This window comes from Columba livia, chromosome 21 (assembly GCF_036013475.1).
Source record: "Columba livia isolate bColLiv1 breed racing homer chromosome 21, bColLiv1.pat.W.v2, whole genome shotgun sequence".
Lineage (NCBI taxonomy): Eukaryota > Metazoa > Chordata > Aves > Columbiformes > Columbidae > Columba > Columba livia.
Window position 1 is genome coordinate 1,943,609 of NC_088622.1, and position 23,289 is coordinate 1,966,897.

Below are 23,289 nucleotides of genomic sequence, written 5' to 3' on the forward strand. Positions count from 1 at the left end.
AGACAATGGGATTGATGGGAGAAATAAGGACACACAGAGGTTTCGTGAAGAATGTGTCCTTTCTCTAGGACTCGATCATCTCCCTAATGTGAAGGTGATGTCGCTTCATTCTTTTGAAAGCAAAAGAGGCTGAGACAGACCAGGAGATGCTGGAGGTGATGTGCAAAGGAACAAAGCTGAGCTTACTCAGGCAAGCGGAGCATCAACCTCACAAACTGATGATTCAGCCCACACACCTGGTGGGTTATGGCACCTATTTCTCCAGTGACTTCTTAGTTTGTCTTTCCTGCCCAACACTACAACCTGGACTTCAGTGCTGCTTGTTGCCTGGAGAGCTCAGAGACGACGAGGTGTCTTTCAGAGCCTGAGGCTTTTACTTCTAGTTTGCCTGCACTTTTTGTGGCTGAATTCTTTACTTGAAAAGTGGATGGGATTCAAGAATGAAGAGCTGGCTCTGCCTTTTCCAAGGGATTAGGAAACACTTTTGCAGGCTGCTTTCCTCTTCCTATATTGTGGGAGCAGCAGAATACCCCTGGGATCCTGCTGAGAAGCTGAGTCTGCACACAGCATCTCGGGGGACAGCACACAGATGGCTTTTTGTTGTGTTTTTGTGGGTACATCACACAGAGAGAGGTCAAAGTGATTATCCATCACATGGAATTTGAAGTTTTAAAATGAAAGCTACAGTGAGTTCTGTGTTGACAAGTATTATGGTATTTTGAAGCTCCAGGTCCCGGAGTTCTTGTCAGTCTTTAGATTTATGATGCTGCGTTTGGGCTCGATGTTTTTTACATTAACTTGCAAAAGGAAAGGAGAAAAGTCAATGCATTCCTCTCGCTGAGCCAGGAGAGGATGTTTCTGTAGCACCAAATCAATTTGCTGTTCACGAGCCGTAACACAAGGCTCACAGACACGGCTCCTGAGCGCACAAGTCCCCATTCGCCTTGTGATATTGCGTTTTTCACTTGCCGCGGTGCAAAAACCAACTCAGACACGCGGCGTCGCGTTGTCACACTGGTGTGGGTGGGTGCTGCTGTGCTGAGAGCAGGTTGTCTGTTGGGAGACTGGCTGATTTAGTGCTGTAGAAGAGCTTTGTCTCATTCCTTTGCTGTCCTAAGCTAAATCTAAGTCTTGGCTTCCAGAGACAGAGCCTGGCAGCTTATCATATTATACTATCAGGCAGCCTATTGGGAGAGACCATCAAATGATGGCAATAAAATGTCTTGTCTATGTTGTCTTTTATATCCAGAGCAGTGCAGGCTTTGTGCATGATGTTTTTTAATTTGTGATGCTGAGATTATGAATGTAGAAAGAATAACTTACATTTGGAGCGTCTCTGAACTGGCAGTGCCACTTCTTTTTGTTCTTGGGTGTCACTGCCCAGTGTTTTGTGATAGGAAAAGGAAAGAGAGTTTATTCTCAGCCCATGCACTGTGGGTATGGTTAAAACAGCCCCAGCCTGGACTTAATTCTCTTATTCTCATTCTCTTATTCTCTTTTGAAACGCATTAATTCCAGGGCTAAAACAAAATACACCCTTTGTCTGTAGGACATTGTGCCTGTGACATTAGCAGGACAAAACATCTCATGGTGTTGCTGGAACATAGTTGGGCTTGACTGGTTAAAGAGATGAATGATGTCATTGTGTCCGGAATCCGAATCGTGATGTCAGGAGGCCTCCCAGACCCTCCTACGCCACAAGCAGGAGGGGCCGGACCAGAGGAAAGCGGGAACAAAGGAATTAGTTCACTTCTTGCAAAGTTCTTCCTGCGCAGATCTGAGTCACGGGAGCTGGAGAGAGTTGTGGTTGCGCCGCAGTAACGGCGCAGACCAGGAATGGGCTTAACCGCAATGCACGTGTTAAATAAGTCTAATAACAGAGAAGGGAGGAATAGATGCAATAATTATGGAGGAGGTGGCTGCTGACTGTTAGTGTATTTGAAGTTTTTTCTTCCTTTTATGGTCAGTAATGTTCTTTTTTTTTCTGCTTTGACAGGTTCTGTTTATTCGTATTCAGGTGAGTGATGTCTTTGCAATCTACCTGGTTTTGTCGTCATAAGAAGAAAAGAGGGACCCCAATTCCATGACTTTAAGTGAGGGTTTCATTGCTAACTTCCATAGACATGACCCATGTGTCTCTAAACTTCGATTAAACCTGGGGTAAGGATTAGGAAGAGTATGTAGGATGGGTCAGATCTATGATCCTGACAACAGACATCATGGCTGTTGCTTTCACCAAACAAAATCAGTGTTTTTAAGTAGCTTTCTGTTGTATTTCTCCACGAGAGAGCTCTACATTGATCCTGAAAGGTACTTTTATTTTGGGTGGAAGGTGTGTGGGGATTCTAGGACAGCTGAGTCCTTCCTTAGAGTCGTCTTCACATGCCATTAATCTGTAACTCTCTTTCTCTGTTGTTCTTTGCTGCTGGCTCTTAGTCCCAGCCGATGCCTCAAACCCGGAGAGCGTTGTGGTGTCGGTGTTGAACATCAGCGCCACGCTGGGCTCGCAGGCCGTCCTGCCCTGCAAGAGCTACCGCATGGTGTGGACCCAGGACCGGCTGAACGACCGGCAGCGCGTGGTGCACTGGGACGTCTACAGCACCTACTACGGAGATAACAAGATGGAGAGGTTGTGTGACATGTACTCGGCCGGGGACCAGCGCGTGTACAGCTCCTCCAACCAAGGGAGGATATTCATGCCCCAGAATGCGTTTACAGACGGCAACTTCTCCTTGGTGATCAAAGGTACTGAACGGCATCTTTGCTCCCTGTGCCCTCTGCAGAGTGGAGGGTTCATGACTGTTTTTCAGTGAAAATGGCTATTTTACTGAACATTTTCTATAAAAATGTAAGTCTAGTGAAGTTAATGAGATTCTCTGAAGCACTGCTGATAGTGAAACAATCCTGTTTTAAAAGAGAATTGGTAGCTCATTATTTGAAAGTCACTTGGGCTTCTTGCGGACCTTTGACTGTATTTCAGTTCCTGAACTCTAAACCCAAGATTGTCATTCTTCCTATGCCTGCTCTTAGCTAAACTGAAATCAGCTTTCTCTTTCTATCTGTTAATACAAATACATTCTACAGAAGAACAAATTATTAAATTAGGTGAGATGGTTCTTCTCTGTTTAGCCCTGGTGATAAGGATGGGTTAGAACGGAGTTATATAAAGACCCTTTTGCAACTACACAAGCATTTGGGAAGCAGCATAAGTGACAAAAGTCATCATTGTCTCAGTATAAAATGTTTAACGTCTCTTCCCTGTTGTACTAGATGTTGTGGAGAGTGACGAAGGCACATATTCCTGTAATCTTCACCACCACTACTGCCACTTATATGAAACTGTGAAAGTCCAGCTGGAGATCACCAAGAAAGGTGGGTGTGCTGGACAGCTCGGTGTTCCCCTCCACAGGGTCCTGCTCGGGCAGCCGGAGTCCAGTGGCCACCAGGACTCTGAATTCCCAGTGGGAATTGTGTGCTGGTTCACAGCTGGCCACAGAGAACGTGATCCTCACTGTGCTGTTTGTGATCAGGTTCCCTGACTTTCAGAAACTTCACACAATTTATGAACCTCTCTCCTTTCTTGGCATGTGTCAGTGCATGGAGCTGCTCTAGGCAGCCTAATTAGCTAATTGTCCTGTTACTGCTCCAGCAGCAGAACGTCCCTAGTAACAATCCATCGCCAGCCTGATGAGCCACACAGATCTGCCCTGTGCACTGGTTTGGGAGATTTCCCTGAGAACCCTGTAGTTAAAACCCTCCCCAAGTTACCACACCTTCACTCCAGCTCTAAAACCAAGTTTCTAAGGGCTCTTGGCAGCTGCAGCTTGTGCCACCCAGGCCACAGACGCATGGCTACCACGTCATTAAACTGACATTTGTATAACGCACAAGTGAAGCTGATTTTGATGGGAAGCTGTTGAAGGGCTGTTAGTAGAGAAGGGCATTTCTTCTGCTGCTCTTCTCGCAGCTTCCATGCTATAAAAACACCTGGGCAGGCCTGTGAGCCCCAATCCGCTCCTCTGTGTGTTGGTTCTTCTGCTATTCCTTTTCAAGAGCAAAATAAAACCCAGTGCTTCTTGAGCCTCTCCAGTAATTAGGGCATTTGTGGGTAGAAAAGCATTTCCTGCTTGGAGAATTGGGATATGGCATATTGGAGATGAAATCTGTTATTCTTGCTCCATTCTTAGTCTGTAGAGAGAATATACTTCCTGCTTTCTGAAGCAGGAGATTAACTCTCAGTTGTAAGGAAAAGAAAGTCTTGCTTAACATACAGATGTAGAAGATAAAGGTGCATTTCTTTACTAATTGCTGAAGTAAGTGTGAACAAGGCACGCGGCCCCTGTGGCACTTCAGGATCTTTGGAAGGAAAGTGTTATAGGATTGCAGGGTCTGAGAGCAGTCGTAGGTGTCCCTAAGCACAGGAAAAATGCATAAAGCTGCACTTACCAAGGTTCCACAACTTGTCTCATCTTCTCCGCAGCTGAGGATGCAAAGCAGTACTGGGATGGGGAAAAGCCGGTGATTGTCGCCCTGGAAGGCAGCACCGTGATGCTCCCCTGTGTGAACCGCAACCACATCTGGACTGAACGGCACAGCGAAGAGGAACAACAAGTGGTCCACTGGGACAGGCAGCCCCCGGGGGTTCCTCACGACCGTGCTGACCGTCTCATCGACCTGTACGCCTCCGGCGAGCGCCGTTCTTATGGACCTCTCTTCATCCGTCAGAAGATGAACATCACTGACACGGCCTTTGCCCTGGGTGACTTTTCCCTGCGGATTTCACAGCTGGAAAGCGCGGATGAAGGCACTTACTCCTGCCACCTGCACCATCACTACTGTGGCCTGCACGAGCGCAGGATCTACCAAGTCTTTGTGAAGGAGCCAGTGAGAGAGAAGAAGGTGGTGAACCTCACAACTCACAACATTGCGCCAGCCATCGGTAAGTGGCCTCTGGAGGTGATTCTCCTGATTGAGGAAGAGGTAAGTATCTACAGTTGCACCTCTGAGCTCTAAATTGCTCACTAAGCCACGGGACAGGAATATGACATGTTATCCTCCATCATCACCTCAGGAGGTCTTTGCTCCAAATGCCAAAATGTCCTTTTGTGTCCCTCTGCAGTGGTGTGTGGGGATCACTTAGTGTCAGCGGGAGGGAGTGTGGTCAAGGCAAACCTGTGTCCTGCTGAGGTGACGGTGCCACTAGACCAACGCTGAGGTTTAGTCCGTGAAGGTTTAACGCTGAGCTGCACCCAAAGTGGAGCGTCCCACCCGCCAGGGCTAATTCCCTGCTCCAGCGACATCACGTCCAGCTCCTGCTTGCTTTGCTCCAGGGCAGTTCTGCAGCCTGTTCTGCTCTGCACCCCTGACATGCCCTCAGGCAAACCAGCTGGTTTGTAACAGGCTCCCTTTCCCCGTCACTTTTATGGAACAGGAGGTGTGGGGCAGGGGTCGCTTCGGCTCTGCCTTTGCTGGTACAACACGCCACTGTTCTCACCAGCGTAGCTCGTGTTTCTCTCCCCTTTGCACGGGGGTTTAGGCTGTGCAAGGTGCCAGACTGTGCAGAATTGAGCACCAGGAATTTTCCTCCACCCTTTATATATATATATTTTTTTCTCCTTAAACCAATTTTGACATTTTCCACTGCGGTGAGCTATCATCCGACAGCCCGGCCAAACTCAAAACCATCATGCTTAGTTCAGGCAGAAAAAGGAAAATCAAAATCCCAAGTTTAATATTTTTTTAAAGTCTTTTGAATATAGCTCCTTATTAACATTTTCAAATATTTATTGGGGTTTGATATTTATTGACTGCTTAATACAGAATTTGGACGTGCTTCGTACATTTTTAAATAGGTCTATTCTTCTCTAGCAATTGGCTGTTTCAAGTCACAGAAACCTAAACCTCTCCCCTGGGACTAAGGTTGGTGTCCAGACAACCCAGGCGGGACTAAAGCGAGGTGGCTGTTGGGGCTGAGCTGCCACGGAGGCCGGGACGTCCAAATATCGGCCTTTCTGTGCTGCAGCTCAGCCCTGTCCAGATCACGTTGGAAATTAGATGGAAACTAGATCTTGTTTTCAGAGCTGCCCACCCAGGAGTTTATTCCTGTCTTTCCTGGTTGTTGCTGCCCCTAAGTTAGGCAGAACCCACAAGTAATTTAACTTACCGGGGCTGTCTTAGTTTGGCATTAGCGCCCTCGGTGCTGGAGGAACTTGCCTTCCTAGAAAAGCTGTTTCCAGCAAGAACAGCCTTAGAAGAGCTTTGTTGCCTTCGGGCAGCGAATGCTCAGCTGGGCTCAGAGCACCAAGCACAAAAATGTGCTGAATGCAGGGGAATGTGAAAGCAGCTGCGAGATCCCCAGTGCCCTTTTCCAACCCGCTGCTGCTGAGGAGCCGCTGGGACGTGCCCTGCTTGTGAACAGCAGGAAAGGCTGAGATATTTTGCCCCGTTCCATGAAAAACTCTACAGAAGTCTTCTGAGGATACAACATAAAGCAAAAATGAAACATCAGGAGATAACAAAAGCAAAGCAACGCGATTTTTCGGCACGCAGCTATAGTGTTTGTCAGAGCTCCAAAGCTGTTTCCAGACAGAAAACTTCGTCCTGTTTTGAATATGAGCGTGAGCTCAATTCTGCTCTCAGTCTCAGCAGTATCAACTAATTCAGTGCATTTTTACTCTGTGTTTACTTTGGAGCAAGTAAAAAATGGCATCTGTTGTGTTTCAGGCTTGTTGCTAAACTATTTTCAGTCCTTCGCCAGCCTTGGAAAGAAAACGGGCCACATACCCAGCACTTGTGAGCTCTGTTGGTGGAGAGCTCCACATTTGTCCCAGCAGAAGAATCAAACCCTTTGGTAAAATACTGTGAGGGCACCTCTGTTCAAAGTTGGGGTTTTTTTTTTCCCCACCGTTAGAATTTATTTTCCAGTAGTTAAACCAGATCAGGCGAGTGAATTGGATGCAGGTGGGCACGCCGTGTTGAGACGTATTGAAAGATGAGATCTTGGTTACAGAATAAACCTTCATCACCTCAGCTGAAATTCTGAGTCAACCAGTGACGCTTTGGCAAAGCACCAGCATGACGAGCATTTTTGGTATTACCTGATTAAGCCAAGGAGGCCCAAAGAGGCTGAATCTTCATATTCATTATTTGTTGTTACAGTGACCTCTCCAATGTTGACTGAAGTTTCACTCGGCTCCTACCCTATCCTGCAGTATTGTGGGAAAGCACAAAGCCAGGACTAAATGCATTGATGTTCGCTGACTTCTGGCTCAACCATCCCCTTGTGGCAGCTGCTGAAGGGGCCCTTCATAGTCCAGGGATTTGTTAAAGTACAACTGCCACATGTCCTGTTTGCAGCTTTGCAAGTGGTTTATTTGGTTTGGTATTTTTTAGCTGGGCAGTGGTGAAAAACACATGTTGGTTGTCAGCACACGGCATCCGGCAACGCCAATACAAACCAGAGCCTGTGCTGAAACCTCTCCGTTCCCTGGGACTGCTTTTAGCATTAGCAGACGATCATCTCTGGTTTCAAAGTGTTTATTTCAATCCACTGTCATCTTATTTGCTTTTATTGTTGGTAGGTTGGTGTTTTTAAATGCTGGAAACAAACTGCCTGATAAACTGGAACCAGTCACTATATCAGCAGCTCAAAAAATGTCAACGTTTCTCACATCTCGCATCTGTTCAATGGTACTGTGGCTTTTGGGATATTTTCCCCCATCTTTTCCCTTATTCTTGCCTGGTGCACTGAGAACGGTCCCTGTTGGGGCGAAGGGGTCACTTCCAGCTCTGTTTTGAAGAGAAAAACCTCCCCAGCACCGTCTGTCTTATGGGTTTGCTGGGTTTGTCTGCTGCTCTATTGCAAGCAGAGAAGTCGCTTCCTCTTTCTATGTGTAAAACATTGACCTATTTACTTGAGATCTACAAAAATGTTCCACGTAAAAGGTTTAAGTTACCCTTCCCTGTGCCGCGGAGCCGAAATACTGCTGCGCCCACAAGTGGAATGGAATCTTGGCTTTTCTTTGTGGGTTTTTATGTTATTTATTTTATTGATTTTTTTTTTTTTTCATTTTATTTAAAAGGAAACTCATTCTTTGGCATTGAAAATTCTTCCCACTCCGTAAATTATAACCCTTGGCAGGGAGAGGCTGCTTCATACTTCAGCCGTCTGGAGCCGGAGCAACGCGGTGTGTGTGTTGTAAGGGACCCAGAGGAGGGTTGTGTTACCCGCGAACGGCTCGGGGCTTCGCTTCTCTGCAATAAACAAGAACACACGGAGAGCCAGGCGGCAGCAAGGGAACGTCCAACACTCGCTGTCCGTACTTTGTGCTCTTGGGAAGTGTAACGCGCTGGTGAGGTGCACAGGCACTGACAGAGGTGCAGATTGCTGTAAATTAGGCAGATTGTTGTAAATGAGGCGCCGTTTGCCCTTCATGCAGTTCAGAAGACTTTCTCCCTGAACACACTTTTTGGGTCCACACGTGAACGTGCTTTGCTTAGGGTGCCGCTCACAATTCTCAGCCTGTTTTCCTTTGTCTCTGCCATCAGATCCAAATGTTGTCAGGGGCCACAACGTGATAAACGTGATCATCCCCGAGAGCCGGGTGCATTTCTTCCAGCAGCTGGGCTACATCCTGGCCACTCTGCTGCTCTTCGTCATCCTCCTCATCATCGTTGTCTTCATCACCCGCAAGCGCCGGCATAGAGGTAAGTGCCAGGTTTATGGGTGCCCAGCCATAAGAAGCTACAGCCATCACCACCTTTCCTTGCTTTCCATCTCCCATTTACTACAAAAATATTAACCAGCCTGGTTGGACTGGATCTGACTGCTCATTCTGCTTCTTCTCCTTGTTTAGGTTATGAATACAACGTGAAGAAACACGGAGAGTAAGTACATTTACAGGATCTGTTACCTAGAATTAGAATAAATAGAAATGAACTTATGGGCCCCAACTCTCAGCTGTCAGAGCCCAAACCAGCTGAAGATCTGGTTAATGCGAGTACAGCCATGTCAAGCATAGGCTGTTATAGTTTGTTTTTTGCTTTCCACCAGTTCTTTTGCAGCTTTAATTATTAGTGTAACGTTCCCAGGAACATACACTTGCATAATGCTTGTGTGTCAGGAAAAATCACCTGTACTTAATAGCAAATGAAATATTCTATAGATTTTTTTCAACTTTTCTCCAGGTATACAACAATTAAACACTGTAAATTGAGTTCTCTAAAGTAGTATTAGAAAAGCTGTTGTGAAAAGGTGTGGAAGGAGTCAGTTATTAAAGGATGTGACAATGCCATTTCTCACTGTTATTCCTTTTTCAGGAAGGATGTAAATCTTAAAGAATTTACAGTCGACACGACAGATCTGACTCAATACAGAAGTGAAGACATCAGACTGGGTATGCATCACCTGGGGACCATTCTCCAAACGGGGTCAAAACTCGTTATAACGGAGCCTTTTCTAAGGCTCCCGTTTGAAGTGACTTAACCTCCTGATTTTAAATGGCAGCTTTGGGAATCTCAGCTCCCAAGTCAGAGCAAGCGTGTTTAGTTTCACTTGGAGTTTTGGGGTTCTTTGACATGCACAACTGATCAGTGCCAGGTGCAAAAATGAAGTCTTAGCAGCTTTTCTTTTCCTGCCAAGTGGTTGAGCAACTCCATGAGTTGCTCCTGGAGAGCCGGGGATGCCAGACCTGCAGTACTTCAAGGAAGGGCCCATCACACGTCTGCCTTGTCTGGAAAGCTTTATTTTCTTGTAGTGTTCTAATGGCTGTCTGAATTATGCTCCTCCCTTACACAGATTACAAAAACAACATCCTGAAGGAGAAGGCTGAGCAAGCCAGAAGCTTCCCAGCGAAGAACATCGATTTAGACAAAGGTAATAATGCCCAGCTCACCCTAATTAGTGGCTGTAGGAACCTTGTGGTGGGTTGAAGGAGCGAGGAGGGGAGGACACGGCTTAGCAGTGAGCTGACCAAGCCACAGCCGACCGAGGAATGCTGAACATCATGACAAATGACAGCAGGAATGAGAGGCCAGTTCCCTTCCTTATCCTTTCATCATGGAGCCACAAGATGCAAGTAGTGATTAGGCTTTTAGAAACTTTTGGCGTGGCACAAGTAGAATTTTTCTTTATTGGAAGAAGAATGAGTGCCTGGCAGGGCTGGAATAGCTCATTCTGTGCTGGAACCTCAGAGAGATGGATCTCAAAAATGTCCTGGCATGGTGTTTGAGAAGAAAACACTGTGCAGAAGAGAGTGTTTGGAGTTGATTTAATTTATGGGTAATGGGCAGTCATTTACTTCATCCAAGAAAAGCAAATAACTCTCCCTCCCTAGGGCTGAATCTCCTTTTGCTTATCCAGTATTAATCCTGAGTATTATGCCTCAGTTTGTAGAGTTACACTTCTCTCAAGCAGTGCTGCTAAGAAGTTGTTAGGTTCCATGGCTTCTTTCGTATGAATTTAGAATATAATAAATGTGACTGAAATGATATCACAAAGGGAATGGTCTGGAGGGTCCATGAGTTGCCTCAGTCCTGTTGTTCTTGGTGCAGTTCTCATTATGTTTTGCCTACATTCTGCAGAGATGATCTGTGCAATAATTTATACACATTATATCTCACTCTGGGCTTCATGAAGAGAATATCGAAGCGTGGCTGACTGCAAATGGTCACTTGTCACTCCGTAGCCAAGTCCCTATTACAGTGTGCTGCTGTGGATGGTTTGAAATGTCTCTTTGGGTACTGACCTCCATTTCAATTTGCTTTCAGATTTCAGGAAGGAATATTGTAAATGAAGACATTCCCAAGCTGCTGGCTGGACCAGAAGCTTCAATCAAAGATAGATAAACGGAAGAGAGATGCCTTTTCTTAATATCATGTCCTTCTAGTTACCATAGATGTGTTTTTCATGTAGACTCTCTCTCCACTAAGCTCAAGGGTATTTGCAAATGCTTCTTGAAAGAGTCAGACCGTCTGTCTTGTGTGCACTTACGATGGGTTTGGGTTGCCTTTTCTTCTTCTGTTTTCCCAGTCCTCCATTCCCCTTTTCTGTCTTGATATTATTGTTGTTGGTTTTATGCATCAATGATTTTTATGAGCTGAATCAGCAGACCTTTTGCTTTGATGTTACGGCTTTAAATAAACCAACCTGCATCACTAATCTCGAGCCATCATTTTATCAGGCATTTTTCCATGTAGTGTATTCATCAGAAAAACAATAGCAAAGCCTGATTGTGATCTCTCGTGGGCTGGCATGAATCAGGAGGAGCAGTATTGTCACATAGCACTTTGCATATTCCAGGTGAGGTACAAAGAGTACGTCCCTTCACAACTGACAATGTAAATACCTCGTGTTGTGAGCAGGGAAATGTCAAAATCCTCATTTTACAGGGGCAAGGGGGGCACACAAATGACCAAGGGCAGGCTTGGGACCAGCTCTGGAGAGCTCTGGAAGCCTGACTCTGTATGTCTCACTCTGAGCCTGTTTGTTGATTTGTTTTTCAGTGCAGACCAGATCAAATTGGGCATGAGCAGCGGCTTTCAGCTGGAGTTGATGTAATGCCAGTCTCAGTTAGATCAGAGCCAGGGATATTATGGAGAGGGCTAAACTCCTGTGTGGAATCTGGAATGTGGTTTTCCTGCAGTCCCTGGGTGGATCCAGGCCACACATCAAAACAAAGGTATGATTACAGCACAGGGAGACAGATCATTAAAGAGTCGCTTCTTATGAGCAGAACAGGAGGAACAACACGTTCCACTTAATAGCCCGTCAGGAATTTCCATGGGTCAGGGTCTCAGAAGGGGAGTTGAGGAGGGAGATGAGTCTGTTGTGGATTTTGGCATTGTCGTGGGGAGCAGGCACCCCAAATAGTGGTGCTGTGGGCTGATGGGGAGTTCTCCATATGAACAGTGTGTCAAAAACTGGGAGTCAGTAATTCAGTGTTGGAACCCAAGCAGGTTAAAGCATCAGGAAAGCCAGAGCACACTGAGAGTTGTCCACAGCTCCTTGGACTGTTTGGGACATTCTGTGGCACTGCTCCCAAACCAGGGACACTTCTGCTCCTTGGGGCATGGAAGAAAAAGCCTTTCCTGCTGTTGTGTGATGGTAGCGACTTGTGTTCTTGTGTAAGGGGAAGGTGGCTGAGGATTGCCAGCCGGCTCCTCGGTGGGCCAACGAGAGTGGTGGAGGGAGGGACTGCACACGGGTTGGTGACAGAATGGGGCTGGGACAGGGTCTCGGGGTTGAGGGTGGTGGAAACCTGAAGATGAGTTTGTGTGGAACTACGTAAGGGTGATGGTGTGGTTCCAGTCTTGAACTGGTGCTCTGCTTGCGTGGGTTTCTTCCTGGGGATGGAGAATTCTGGGGTCTTTGCAGGTAAGGAAGCAGCTGTGGTCCAAGGAAAGCCACTTGGTTTACCGGCTAAACAACTGGGAGTGTGACCTGCTGCCCAATGTGGCTTGAACATCCGTACTTCAATGCAGGCTTTTTATAGGAGTGGAAAATAGACTGTGCCAGTTTTTATAGGTGTTAATACCTCTCTCTGTTACTAAGGTCTATGTTAAAGAATAAATATAGTGGGGACCCTTAGCTTTAATGCCTTCAAATGTTAAAAATATGAATAAGAGAATATAACAGTAGAGGTGGAGGTGAGCCTTCCTAAGCTACAGCTTATCTTTTAGTTTCCTTAGCCCTTCCACTGCTCTGGATGGGTGTTGTGATTTAAGTGCCTTTACCTTCACTTCAGATTCACCCCTACAAAAGAGCTCAGACTGTGCAGAGCCACGAATGGTGGTGAGGAGGGGCCGAGGTTGGGCCAGGGCCCTGTTTGCCCAGCCGGCCGTTCTGGGGCTGCCTTTGGTCAGATGGGGTTGAGATCCAAGCGCATTCCTGCAGGTGCAGGAGGCTGCGCTGGTTATTCCATCAGGGTGCAGAGTCTCGAGTCGTTGTCGTTAACGTCTCTCTCCCTCCCTTTCATGTCTGTGAGTCAAAGGTTGGAGATCTTCACTTGCCAGTTCAAATTGCTCAGCGCAGCTCATACAGACACCGGCTCAAAGTGGCGTTACTCATAAACTCCGGAGGCATTTAAATATTTTATTGGACTTCCAGGCTGCAAAATAGCTTAAGGGGAAAAAAAAATAATATGTTCTCTGAAACGAGCACTAGGAAGAGCTTTACGAGTTCCTCATCCTTGCTTTGATTACCAGTTTGAATTCGGGTGATGGTCAGACATGCCGGTATCACCCCAGGCTGATCGAGGTGATGGTCCAAGTTAAGATTATTGCCCTTGTTTCCTTCGGGACGGGCAGATGTTGTGTGGCTGGACTGAGGCTCAGAACAGTGGTTTGCAGAAGCAGCCTGCACATCCAGGCTGTGAGCTGGTACAGCGAAATCCTGGCTGAAAGAGATCCAGGCAAGTCTGCTGGATAACCCGTCGTGCTTCCGTCTGTGGAAAAAGAGAGAAAGAAAACCAAATGCTAAACTGAAGGGGTTTGTTTGCGTATTTATTAATACAGAGGAATTATCGAAGGCACTTTGACCTTAAATACTAGTGAGAAGCCCTTTAGGTCCTTTACGCATGCACTTTGTGTTCTGTCAGTCTTTGGCACTGGCATGAAGTCCACGTAGATGATTTTGCACATGAAAATGAGAAGAACCAACTTTAATTAACCACTGGGCGAGGGGCAGGGCCACTGCTTTCTGTTCCCACTCAGTGCAATTCTAGGCAGGCTGGTTTTCTCCCTCTTTCTCTCATCTCGACTTTTCTCTCCCTAATATGGGACAGTAACTGGCCTCTCATGGAGAAACTTTTTTAATGTGTGTAGCACTTTGGTAAGTGTGTTTTGCTGGAGTTATTCAAAGCCGTGTTCTCACTGTACTAATGGAATTCTGCATCTCCATAGACTTCTTTACTGTCACTTTGCCTCCTTAGAGCCTCCTTGGTTTCCTGAGATGTGCATTTTATGTTCAGTTAGTTAAAATAATAATGACCCTTAATATTTTTATACCAATTACTTCTCAGTGAGGGCGGAGAAACAAAAGTCTCTTTTAGGGTAACGTGTGGACTGCAAGCCCTTGTTGTGGGACAAGGAAAGGGTGCGTGGCAGAGACCTTAAAAGGGGTTGAAACTGAGACTAGGACTAAAAGCCCCCTTGTCAGCTCTGGGCACACTCTGCTTCCTCTCAAAAACGGGAGGACGACTTGTTCCATAAAGCTAGTTTTTCTTTTTTCTTTGTAACTGAATTAATTTTCATTATTATTGTTACTTAACTTTCACCATTTATCATTGTTGTGTAACTCTCCTAGCATTTAAGAAATAAAGGAGAATATAACAGAGTTTCAAGTGAAGGTTGATTTTATTCCTTGCTCTCTGGAGATGCTATTGAAGGTATTAGCCAGCATTAGCTAATTCTTCCCAGTAGCTGTGCAGTGTGTTTAATCTCAGAGCATTTTAAAGTGCTTGACAACGTGCAGATTGGACGCAATAAATTATTCCAGTGATCTTGATGTGGTTTCCACATGGGACATCATCATCTGACTCGGTCATGGGGCCCACAGACAAATTTTAGTGCTCCAAAAGTGGGGTATAATGACCAGGTCTGCAGCTGCAGATGGAGTTTGAACCATCTATCAGAGATGAAGCTGGTGGCTGCTGCCTAGCATACAATTCGCAGCTCCAGAAGGGAAGAGAACGTATCCTGCTGGAATAGTCAACTGCAGTTTCATACTTGGGTGCCAGCCCAAATTCCTCTTTTCCTCGCAGAACTAACACCTTGCAGAGCTCCTGCTGCACATTCTGCTCTTGGAGCGGAGGATCCGAGCTGGAGCACCAGAGTTCTCCCAGGGACACCGATGGAAACAGCTCGTGGCGCTGCTGGGATGGACGGTGCAGCTGCAAGAATCTGAAGGATCAAAGCAGGGTATGAAACTGAAAAGTGGCAAAGTGCGTTTAGCAAACTAAGATCATTGACCAGCTTGTCTAGTTCTGGTGACAGTTTTATCTCCTCTGCTACCTGGTTGGAAATCATCCTGCAGCCAGTGCCGTGCCATGTCACACCAGCTCTTTGCTCTTCCCCAGGTAACCAGAAGCATGAACATTGTCCTCTATTCTCTTTTCCCTTTCCATGCAAAGCACACAGCGCCGCATTCCTACAGACCCGTAGGACAATAACACCTTCCTCAGCTAGGGAGGTTTTTGGAAATGTCGTTGGAAATACCTTCTGTTATCCCCCAGGTTTCTTTGTATTTGAATCCGGTGGTGATGGAAGCTCTGAGGAGCTTTGCCCGGGAGGCTGGTGAGCAGATTGCTGGGCTGCAGGTCTTCTGCCTCCCTCTAGCGTTGATTTGTCTTTTAAGCTATTGGGACTGAGTTTTGCTATGACCTGACCGTGCCCAAGGTCTGCTGCACAGAGAGGAAGAACAGAAGGAATAAAACCTTGCAGATCTTTTAGACCAGATCCACCAGTAGCCTAAACCAACCTGGATTGAGTCCCGCTGAGGTTCACCAGCTTGGGGACCAGCTGCAGTGTCGTCATTTTAAGCCCATCCAAACCGTGTGGTTGTAGTTGTATCTTTCTGCTTCTCTTTCTCCAGGTGAAAGATGGTTTTGTTCTTTTACAAATAAATTCTTGCGAGTGGATAGAAAATACCCGTGAAATCTCCGAGTGGGTCCCAGCTCACAGCTTTGCTGAGCGCCACAGTGCTCAGAACGCTGGTTTGCTTTTTGTCGTGTCTTTTAAAACAAATACTTATTTGCTAAGCACCCAGAGTGTGATGAGCTTTTTGAATTCGCTGAGACAAGCGAACACCATGAGTATAATTCAAAGGATTTTTAAAAGGGCTTGGTTATCCTCTGTGTGGTAATGGAGTGCACTGCTATATAAATGAAGATAAATGGAGAGCGGCTTTTATGCCTCAGGACGCTGTCTGCTCCCTGCAGGGATCAGCGCGACCATTTGCTCCGTCAGGGAGGGCGCAGCACTAATAGCAAGAGATTTTGTGCCTTATATTTATTTTCCACTGAAGTGTTAAGGCCTGAACTCCGCAAGAAGCAAGATATTAGCCCTGACGGACCCGTGGTTTGTAAAGATGGTGTGTTCTGCATTCCTATGGCCGCTCTTTAATTGGATTAGCTGGTGGTTTGACTGCAACATGAAAGTGGGTTATCTCCTCTCTCCCGTTCTTGATGGGGACATGGAAAGCTTTGTGTGAGTCACAGACCCAGTCAGATCATCTCTGTTCCAAGGTAGTCATCTGACAATTATACAACTCGTTATATTTTCACTTGTCAAAAGTAAAAGCGAAGCTAATAGAGCAAGAACAGAGCTCCTTGCAGATACCACCCGGGTCTCTGAGGAATTCAGGAGGTCAATAAGTACGAACTGAAGAGACCAAAGGGCTGGATGTTAATATTTGGCAGAGTTTCATGCTGCAAAAACAACCTAAAGCTCAGACAACAGCTTGTACTAGAGTTGCCCTACAGTCCTGCCAAAGGAAGCCTTCCCTGTTCTTGCTCAGAGATTCGTGTGTGTGGTGGGACTGATGGATTCATACTGTACTTTCCATACCAAAGGTTCTCGTGTCTGTGCACATGAGGACAGAAAGCTGAATGCAGTTTTACAGAAACCTCCAGTACTTCTTGCCTTACTCTATCAGAATTCCAGAACTGAAAAAGTAAGCAATGACCAACCATCAGTGGCCACCACTCCTGGAAAATATTCTTGGAAATGTGCTTTGAAATGACTTAAAACAGTACATAGAATCATAGAGAAGTTAAAAAAAAAGCCAAACCCAGTACCAAATCACTAGTTATGTGATGAAGACTAAGGCTATACCTTTACTTTGCTATTTATCTTATATTGTTTGGTGGTCATACAGGCATTCAAGTTTAGCAGTGATGAGTAATATTAATGTCTGGAGATGAGCAAATCCCCAGCGTTGGAGTTGTCATTAGCTTGGGACTTTCCTCAAGAAGTATTTTTAATGAACAAAAGATTCAAAAGAAGTATTTTAATGAACAAAAGAGCGCTCTGTTCTGAAACCTTCATCTTCTTGCTGTCATTTTCCTGGCATTTCGAGAAAGAAAGGTGAACTCTTCCACAATATGTAACCTGCAAAACATGGCACTCTCTGGGCTCTGTGCTCCAAAACATACCTGTCTCACCTGGCAGCACTGAACAAGCGCTGCTGTTCGGCGAAATTCAGGAGATGATGGGTCTAAAGCTTGTTCCGTGCCAAGCACCTCAATGGGCTCTGTGCCCAACAGGCTTCCATCGCAGCAGCTTTTAAAAGCAATTTCTTCTGAGCCACAACTGCGTCTCTGCTCCCTTATTAGCATAAGCTGCGGAGAAGCCGACTGCACTGTGGAAAATTTGATGATCTGCAGAGAATCCATGAGCTCATCGCTTAAACAGGACCCGGCTCCCTTCTCGTGAAACACAAAGAATTCTTGAGGTACCTGAAACCCAGGAGTTTGCCTGTTGTTATAATGGGGGAGTGAGGTCAGTTCTCTGCCCTCCCCATCTCTCAGATAAATACATTGGAGAGAATGTATCTTGCATCTTGTAAAGACTGTTGAATTAGAATATTAAGCTTTATTAACCGAGTACACATGTAGTAACACACCCCCCTTTTCCTGTTGCTATGCGAATGGGGATCCTGACCACCTCTGTACGATGCCTGGGTGCCTGTTTCTGGAAAGTGTTTACTAATTCCTAGAAGCAGAGAGCTGCCAGCGGACTAACAGTGTTTCTGTGACCCTTGGCGGATGTTTACTCTATTTTTCTCAGGCCAAAGACTGATGATAATATGAGCAGAGCATCTTTTGTGGGTTGCCCTTAGATAAATCACCGCCGACATCAAAAGTACCCAAAGCAGCACTTCTGCACCTAAGCAGTTTGAGGGTGAAAGATGATTTTTACGGCAAGGAGCGAGCGCTCAGCACCTTCGCTCTTGCTGTTCATTCTCTTGGAAAGGACGGGACTGGTGTGATGGGGTTGGGAAAATCAGCCAGAGAGTCACGGAGCAGCGGGGCCAGCTTGCACCCAGCATCCTGAGTCACCACCGGCCGGGACCATGGCATATTTTGGGTCGGAAGGACCTTCCCAGCTCCCCCAGTGCCCCCCCTGCCATGAGCAGGGACATCTTCACCAGCTCAGGTTGCTCAGAGCCCCGTCCAGCCTGGCCTGGGATGTCTCCAGGGATGGGGCATCCACCACCTCTCTGGGATGCCGCAGAGCCGGGACGACAGCCCTGCCGAGCCCGGCCCGGTGTCCCCACGATGTGTCCCCAGTGTCCCCGGGCCGAACGGACCCGAACGGACCCGAACCCGTTCGCTGCCGCGGCAGGCGGTGGTGCCGCCACGCCGGCAGGGGGCGCTGTGCGGGATCGCGGCGGCCCCGCGGGCAGAGCGGCGGCAGGAGAGCGGCCGCCCCGGCCGCCCCGCGCCCCTCGCCCGCCCGCCCGCCCCTTCCCGCCGGCCTCGCTGCTCCGCCGGCCCGGGGACGGGGCCCCGCGGCTGCCCGAGCGCGGCGGGGCGGGCGGCGAAGCGGCGGCCGGAGGATGCAGGCGGGGCGGGCGGCGGCGGGCTGCCGTTCCCGGGTCGGGCAGCTAGAGAGCAGTGCAGGGAGCGGAATCCCGGCCGAGGAGCCCGTGCGCGGCCGCCGGGCGCTGGGAGCTCCCTTCCTGTCGGGGGCGGCTCTGGGCCGGAGGCCGTGAGAGGAGCCGAGCGGCGGCGGAGGCCCGGGCCGGCTCCCCGGCTCCCATGGCGGAGACTAAAATCATCTACCACATAGACGAGGAGGAGACCCCGTACCTGGTGAAGCTGCCCGTCCCGCCGGAGAAAGTCACTCTGGCCGATTTCAAAAATGTCCTCAGCAACCGGCCCGTGCACAGCTACAAGTTCTTCTTCAAGTCCATGGACCAGGATTTCGGGTGAGCGGCTCCGGGCCGGCGGGGCCGCGTGTGCCGGGGCGGGGGGGCGACGGTTCCTGCCCCTCCTCCCGCGCCCCTTCTGACAGCCGGGGGAGGTCTCTGTGTCTGTGTCTGTGTGTCTCTCAGCCCGGCCGGGAGGCACCTGCTCGGCTGCCGGCGCCGCCTGCCCCGGGGGTTCTGCCGCAGCCCCCGCCGGACGCGGGGCTGCGGGTGCGCGGCCCGGCCGGCACTAGGCCCCGGCGGCACCGCCGGACCAGGGGAGACGCGAGAGCCGCCGCCGGGAACATGGCGGCCCGGCCCGGCGCTGCCGCCCTCACCCCGCGGCCCGGGGGTGACAGCCCGGCCGGGTCGCCCCGAGGCGGGGAGGCCTCTCAGCTGTGCCCCGCGGCCGCTCCCGGCCCCGTGAGGCCGGGCAGGGGCGACCGGCCGGCGCTGTCACCGTGTCGGGACACGGCGTGTGGCTCCGTCGGGGTTTCTGAGGAGCCGAGGGGGGTCAGGCTGCGGCTAACGCTGGAAGGTGAAGCCTTGTTGCACAGGAAATCGGGTCGTTCTTCTGGGTCTGGTCTGGGCGTCAGTGGCCGGTGGTCAAAGGGCCGGTTCTTGGCAGGGTCTGCGCCCAGTGCTGGTGGATCCGCTCGCTGGGACAAGGGCCAGACTTTCAAACGACCTTTGTGGCCGTGTAGGCCACGTTTCCCGCTGGAACCGGGGATGTTTGACAGCGTTCTGGGCTCCGCAGGCAAGTGTGGGTTGTGTGCCACTGGGCTTGTTTACAGCCGTAATAAATAAACTGATGAACATCCATTTGACAGTTTGCCAGGCAGTAACTTTCAGAACGTATTAATCCTTTTTTGTAGCAAGTCGCTTCTCTTTGTACTCGCATCTGTCACTGGCAAGGCGATTTTACGTATTTAAATGCCTTGCCAGTAGGAAAGAGAGTGGGTTTGTGGGACATAAACTGTAAAACAACGCTATGGTCGAGGTGCAAATTTTATGTTTGGTGAAATATATCATCCCAAGCATCCTCTTACATATTGCGTAGCCTCTTTTTTATCCGTGAGACCTGAAGCCTTTAATGTTAATTGTGTTTTTATCCATGGTGGAATGTGGATATTGTTTGTTGACACGTTATTTCTTATGTGGCGAGTTGTTAGTATTGGCCTGTTACTGTAGGAGTGTTCGTGTATTGACTTCTTGTTTTTCCAGATTGTGAAATCGTTTATTTGGGAAACAACTATACAAACTGTTTGTTTTCAAAATAAGGTCTTTGAAATTGTCTACTCATAAATTGTTCTCCTTCACCCTCAAGTGACAGGGACACGTACCCTCCAGTTGTATAAATTTGTGGCGCAACCTCAATAAAGGCTGTTGGGTTTGTTGGGCCGGCGTCCGCGTTCATCCCGCTGAGACGGAGTTAGCGCTGGGAAACATAAACCGTGCTGAGACACGTTGGGCGGGCTGGGAAGATCTCGAATGCGTTTGGGCCGTTCTTGGTCTTTGAAAGGTAACGGGGTTAGTAACTGGAGTAACTCTTAGTCTCGAAACTGGGCTGAAAATCATTCTTCTTGCATTGTTTGGAAATGGAGATGATGGGAGATGAAGGGCTGCAAGTGGATGACGGCAATTAGGACCTGTAAGTTCTGTCTCTTATTTCAACAGTAGTCTCAAACGTAACTAGAGTGCATTAGGGCGGTAATGCGTTGCCTTGGCCAGCTAGAAGTGACTCTAGGTGGTGACGCTTGAAAGCCAAGGAACCGTCAGTCAGATTTGTCTTTGCTTTTGTTTGTCAACCAATTTTTTGTTTCTCTCTGAATCTTAATTACTTGTGAAAAATAGGGAATTAGGAGAAAACTCATATGAATCTTGGCTGTCTTAGCAAGTGCTAATAGTAAATATGGCCTTTTTTTCACCATCTTGTCTTCAAACTGACTTTTTTTAATTGTCGCGAATAGGTAATTATAGATGCAGCTGCCACTAACCATAACAAAATTATGTGCCTAATTTCTGCCTTATGTGCCTGAAAATGTCCTCCATGGAAATTCTTGTGTGTCCTCTAAGTGATACTTAGGCTTGAACTACAGCGACGTTTTTGGTTTAAGTGTGGTGTCCCGTGTTCTCCGCGGGGCTGCGGTTGGCGCGGTGAGCACCGCTTGGCAGGGCCCTTCGTGAATCCCAGCGCGGACAGCAGAGCTCTTCTCGCGTTAGGAGAGCCAATGTTTTCCTGGAGAAGCCAGCCATCGGGAACTGACCTCACAATGCTGCACATGTTGTTGTAATTAAGTCACAGCCTTTCCTGGATCCTGAAATAATGTCATAAATAATTGTGCTCAGAAACAGTGGATGTGTTGAATGGTTTCCAGCTGGGAAAGACGGAGTTGCTGAGGGTTGGAGTTGGGGTAGGGACACGGGGCCGTCTCAAGCCGTGTTCTGAAGTGAAGCCGTGTTTTGGGTACCTGTGCTGAGTTACCATCCTGCTTCCAGCTTTGCTCCTCGGAAGCTGCAGGAGAAGAAAGGCGTCGGAGTGGGGGATTTTTCCTTTTGAGCTTTGTTTTCAGTTTAACTTACTACTCTGCTTTGCAGTCTTAATGTTGTGCTTTAGGTAAAGCTGTGGAAAATAGATACAACGTGGAACCTTCATCTTGCTTTTCCTGTCAGCCTTACTTTGACATTAAAACACTTTTTCCTGTGCCATTTCGTTCTCAAAGGGTGACTTCTGTTCTGTCTCTTGATGGGATGGACCTGGCTTTATTCTGCAAGCCCAGGCTTTCCTGCTGGCTCCATCTGTAGGTACGACATTGGTTTTAAGATGCGGGATGTCTAACTGTTCTGAGTCTAACACTCAACCCTTGGAAGTGCTTTGTAGCTTCTATATTTGTTCCAGTCGGTGGGAAACTAAGCAGGGACATCACAGGATCAGACTCATTAATGTGATAATATCCACCAGCAATTAAATTTAGAAAAGGTGGTATCTGCCGTGTGCGTTTCGTGGCATCAGCTTGCTTGCTTACGGCAACTGATTCTTTCCTCTCAGGGGAAGAGCTCAGAGGTCACTTCCCATCACTGAGATTGTTGATTCTGAGCCATACACACCCTTGGAATAACGTATAATGCAGTTTTGTTGATTCTATGGTGACTGAAAAATGGCTGATAATGAATACATCTAAAAATAAAGCTGTAGCTTGTGATGCTGGGGCTCTTGTGGCTGAAACTCTGACAGTGGCATAAATTGTGTTGGATCCAAATGATTCATGAACCTGTGTGACAGATCCTATAAGAGGAATTCCTACCTGTCTGCTCTTAAATATTTGTTATTTTTAGAGCTTTTTTTTGTAAAATGCTGTCACTAACTTCCAAAAATACAAAATTACACATGTATGTGGTTCAGACACGTTTTAATTTTGCTGTACAATAACCTGCTTGGAGACTGTGTGCTGCTGCTTCCTCTCTGGTCAGTGCAGGGGGCTGCGCTGTGACGTGATTATAGCAGGAGAGATGCACAGGAAGGTCCGTACACATGCACCTATATAAATACACTCTCTCCTGCGTTTTTCTGGCTTCCTTTGCTCTGCCCAGTCACCACGTGGCTGGGGCAGGAGCTGCTGCTGGTGCCGCTGCTCGTGTTAAACTCTGCGATCTTTATCCACCGAATACCAGAATACGTCTGTTCTGCCATCCTTCTGGGTGAGGTTCAAGTCCTCATTCTTTCCATTGTGTGAACTAATACTCTTTTGCTTATGCTTCTTCAGGGAGTACGTTGAGGAGTGGCTTTGGAAGCATTCCTTTGGTATCAGCAAAAGAACTTCCTTTTCAACTGGACTTTTAGGTGCAGCTGTTTCTTGCACAGAAGTTTATTTTCTTGGTACTCGGTGTGTTGAAAACTAGCAAGCAATTGTGATTTAAAGCAGTAGGAATCTGGTTTGGGATCAGAATTATGGGCTGAGTGGAGCAATTTTTGATAGAAGAGTCAGAATTCAAGGGGATGTATCCATGAGGGTAGAACTAAGAAAAGCACATTTCCTGAAGATTTGTGTCCTTAACCCTCTGTATTTTCTCTGTTATCTCAGGCTGCTTTATCAGTTAGTACATATTCAGATACCCGAGGTACAGTTAGACTGAGAAAAAGACAGCAGCTTACTTGGACACGACTTTAAAAAGGGTTGTGGCTTCAACTGGTAACATAGACAGATAATTTACCATATAGATCCCTGCGAATGCCTACGGCGTGAAAATATCGTTTGGATCGCAAGTGTGGTTGAACAGATGGAGCAACAAATGCGTTTCGTTTAAAGATTTTTGTTTTCTTCTTTTTTTTTTAATCCCGTACCCTTTTTGGCCCCGTTCGCCTGTCTGTGGGCTAAAAAGGA

General features: G+C 47.6%; 2 protein-coding genes and 1 long non-coding RNA gene across 6 annotated transcripts in view; 2 read left to right on the forward strand and 1 right to left on the reverse strand.

The window, feature by feature from the left end:
• The window catches only part of MXRA8 (matrix remodeling associated 8), a 24,330-nt gene extending 13,172 nt beyond the window's left edge, over positions 1–11,158 (forward strand). For both annotated transcript variants that reach the window (XM_005514297.3, XM_065037909.1), the window contains 9 exons: positions 1,997–2,017; positions 2,437–2,745; positions 3,271–3,372; positions 4,481–4,939; positions 8,548–8,706; positions 8,856–8,886; positions 9,319–9,395; positions 9,797–9,874; positions 10,768–11,158. In XM_005514297.3, the coding sequence (XP_005514354.2) occupies positions 1,997–2,017; positions 2,437–2,745; positions 3,271–3,372; positions 4,481–4,939; positions 8,548–8,706; positions 8,856–8,886; positions 9,319–9,395; positions 9,797–9,874; positions 10,768–10,793 (1,262 nt within the window). In that variant the 3' untranslated portion in view covers positions 10,794–11,158. The remainder of the gene's footprint in view (positions 1–1,996; positions 2,018–2,436; positions 2,746–3,270; positions 3,373–4,480; positions 4,940–8,547; positions 8,707–8,855; positions 8,887–9,318; positions 9,396–9,796; positions 9,875–10,767) is intronic.
• On the reverse strand, positions 5,711–18,957 carry LOC110355802 (uncharacterized). Its single transcript, XR_010467481.1, has 2 exons — positions 18,810–18,957; positions 5,711–13,442 (listed from the first exon to the last, which is right to left on the reverse strand). It is a non-coding gene; the product is annotated as an uncharacterized LOC110355802 (long non-coding RNA).
• The window catches only part of DVL1 (dishevelled segment polarity protein 1), a 49,926-nt gene continuing 45,042 nt past the window's right edge, over positions 18,406–23,289 (forward strand). For all 3 annotated transcript variants that reach the window (XM_065037896.1, XM_065037897.1, XM_065037898.1), the window contains exon 1: positions 18,406–18,928. In XM_065037896.1, the coding sequence (XP_064893968.1) occupies positions 18,759–18,928 (170 nt within the window). In that variant the 5' untranslated portion in view covers positions 18,406–18,758. The remainder of the gene's footprint in view (positions 18,929–23,289) is intronic.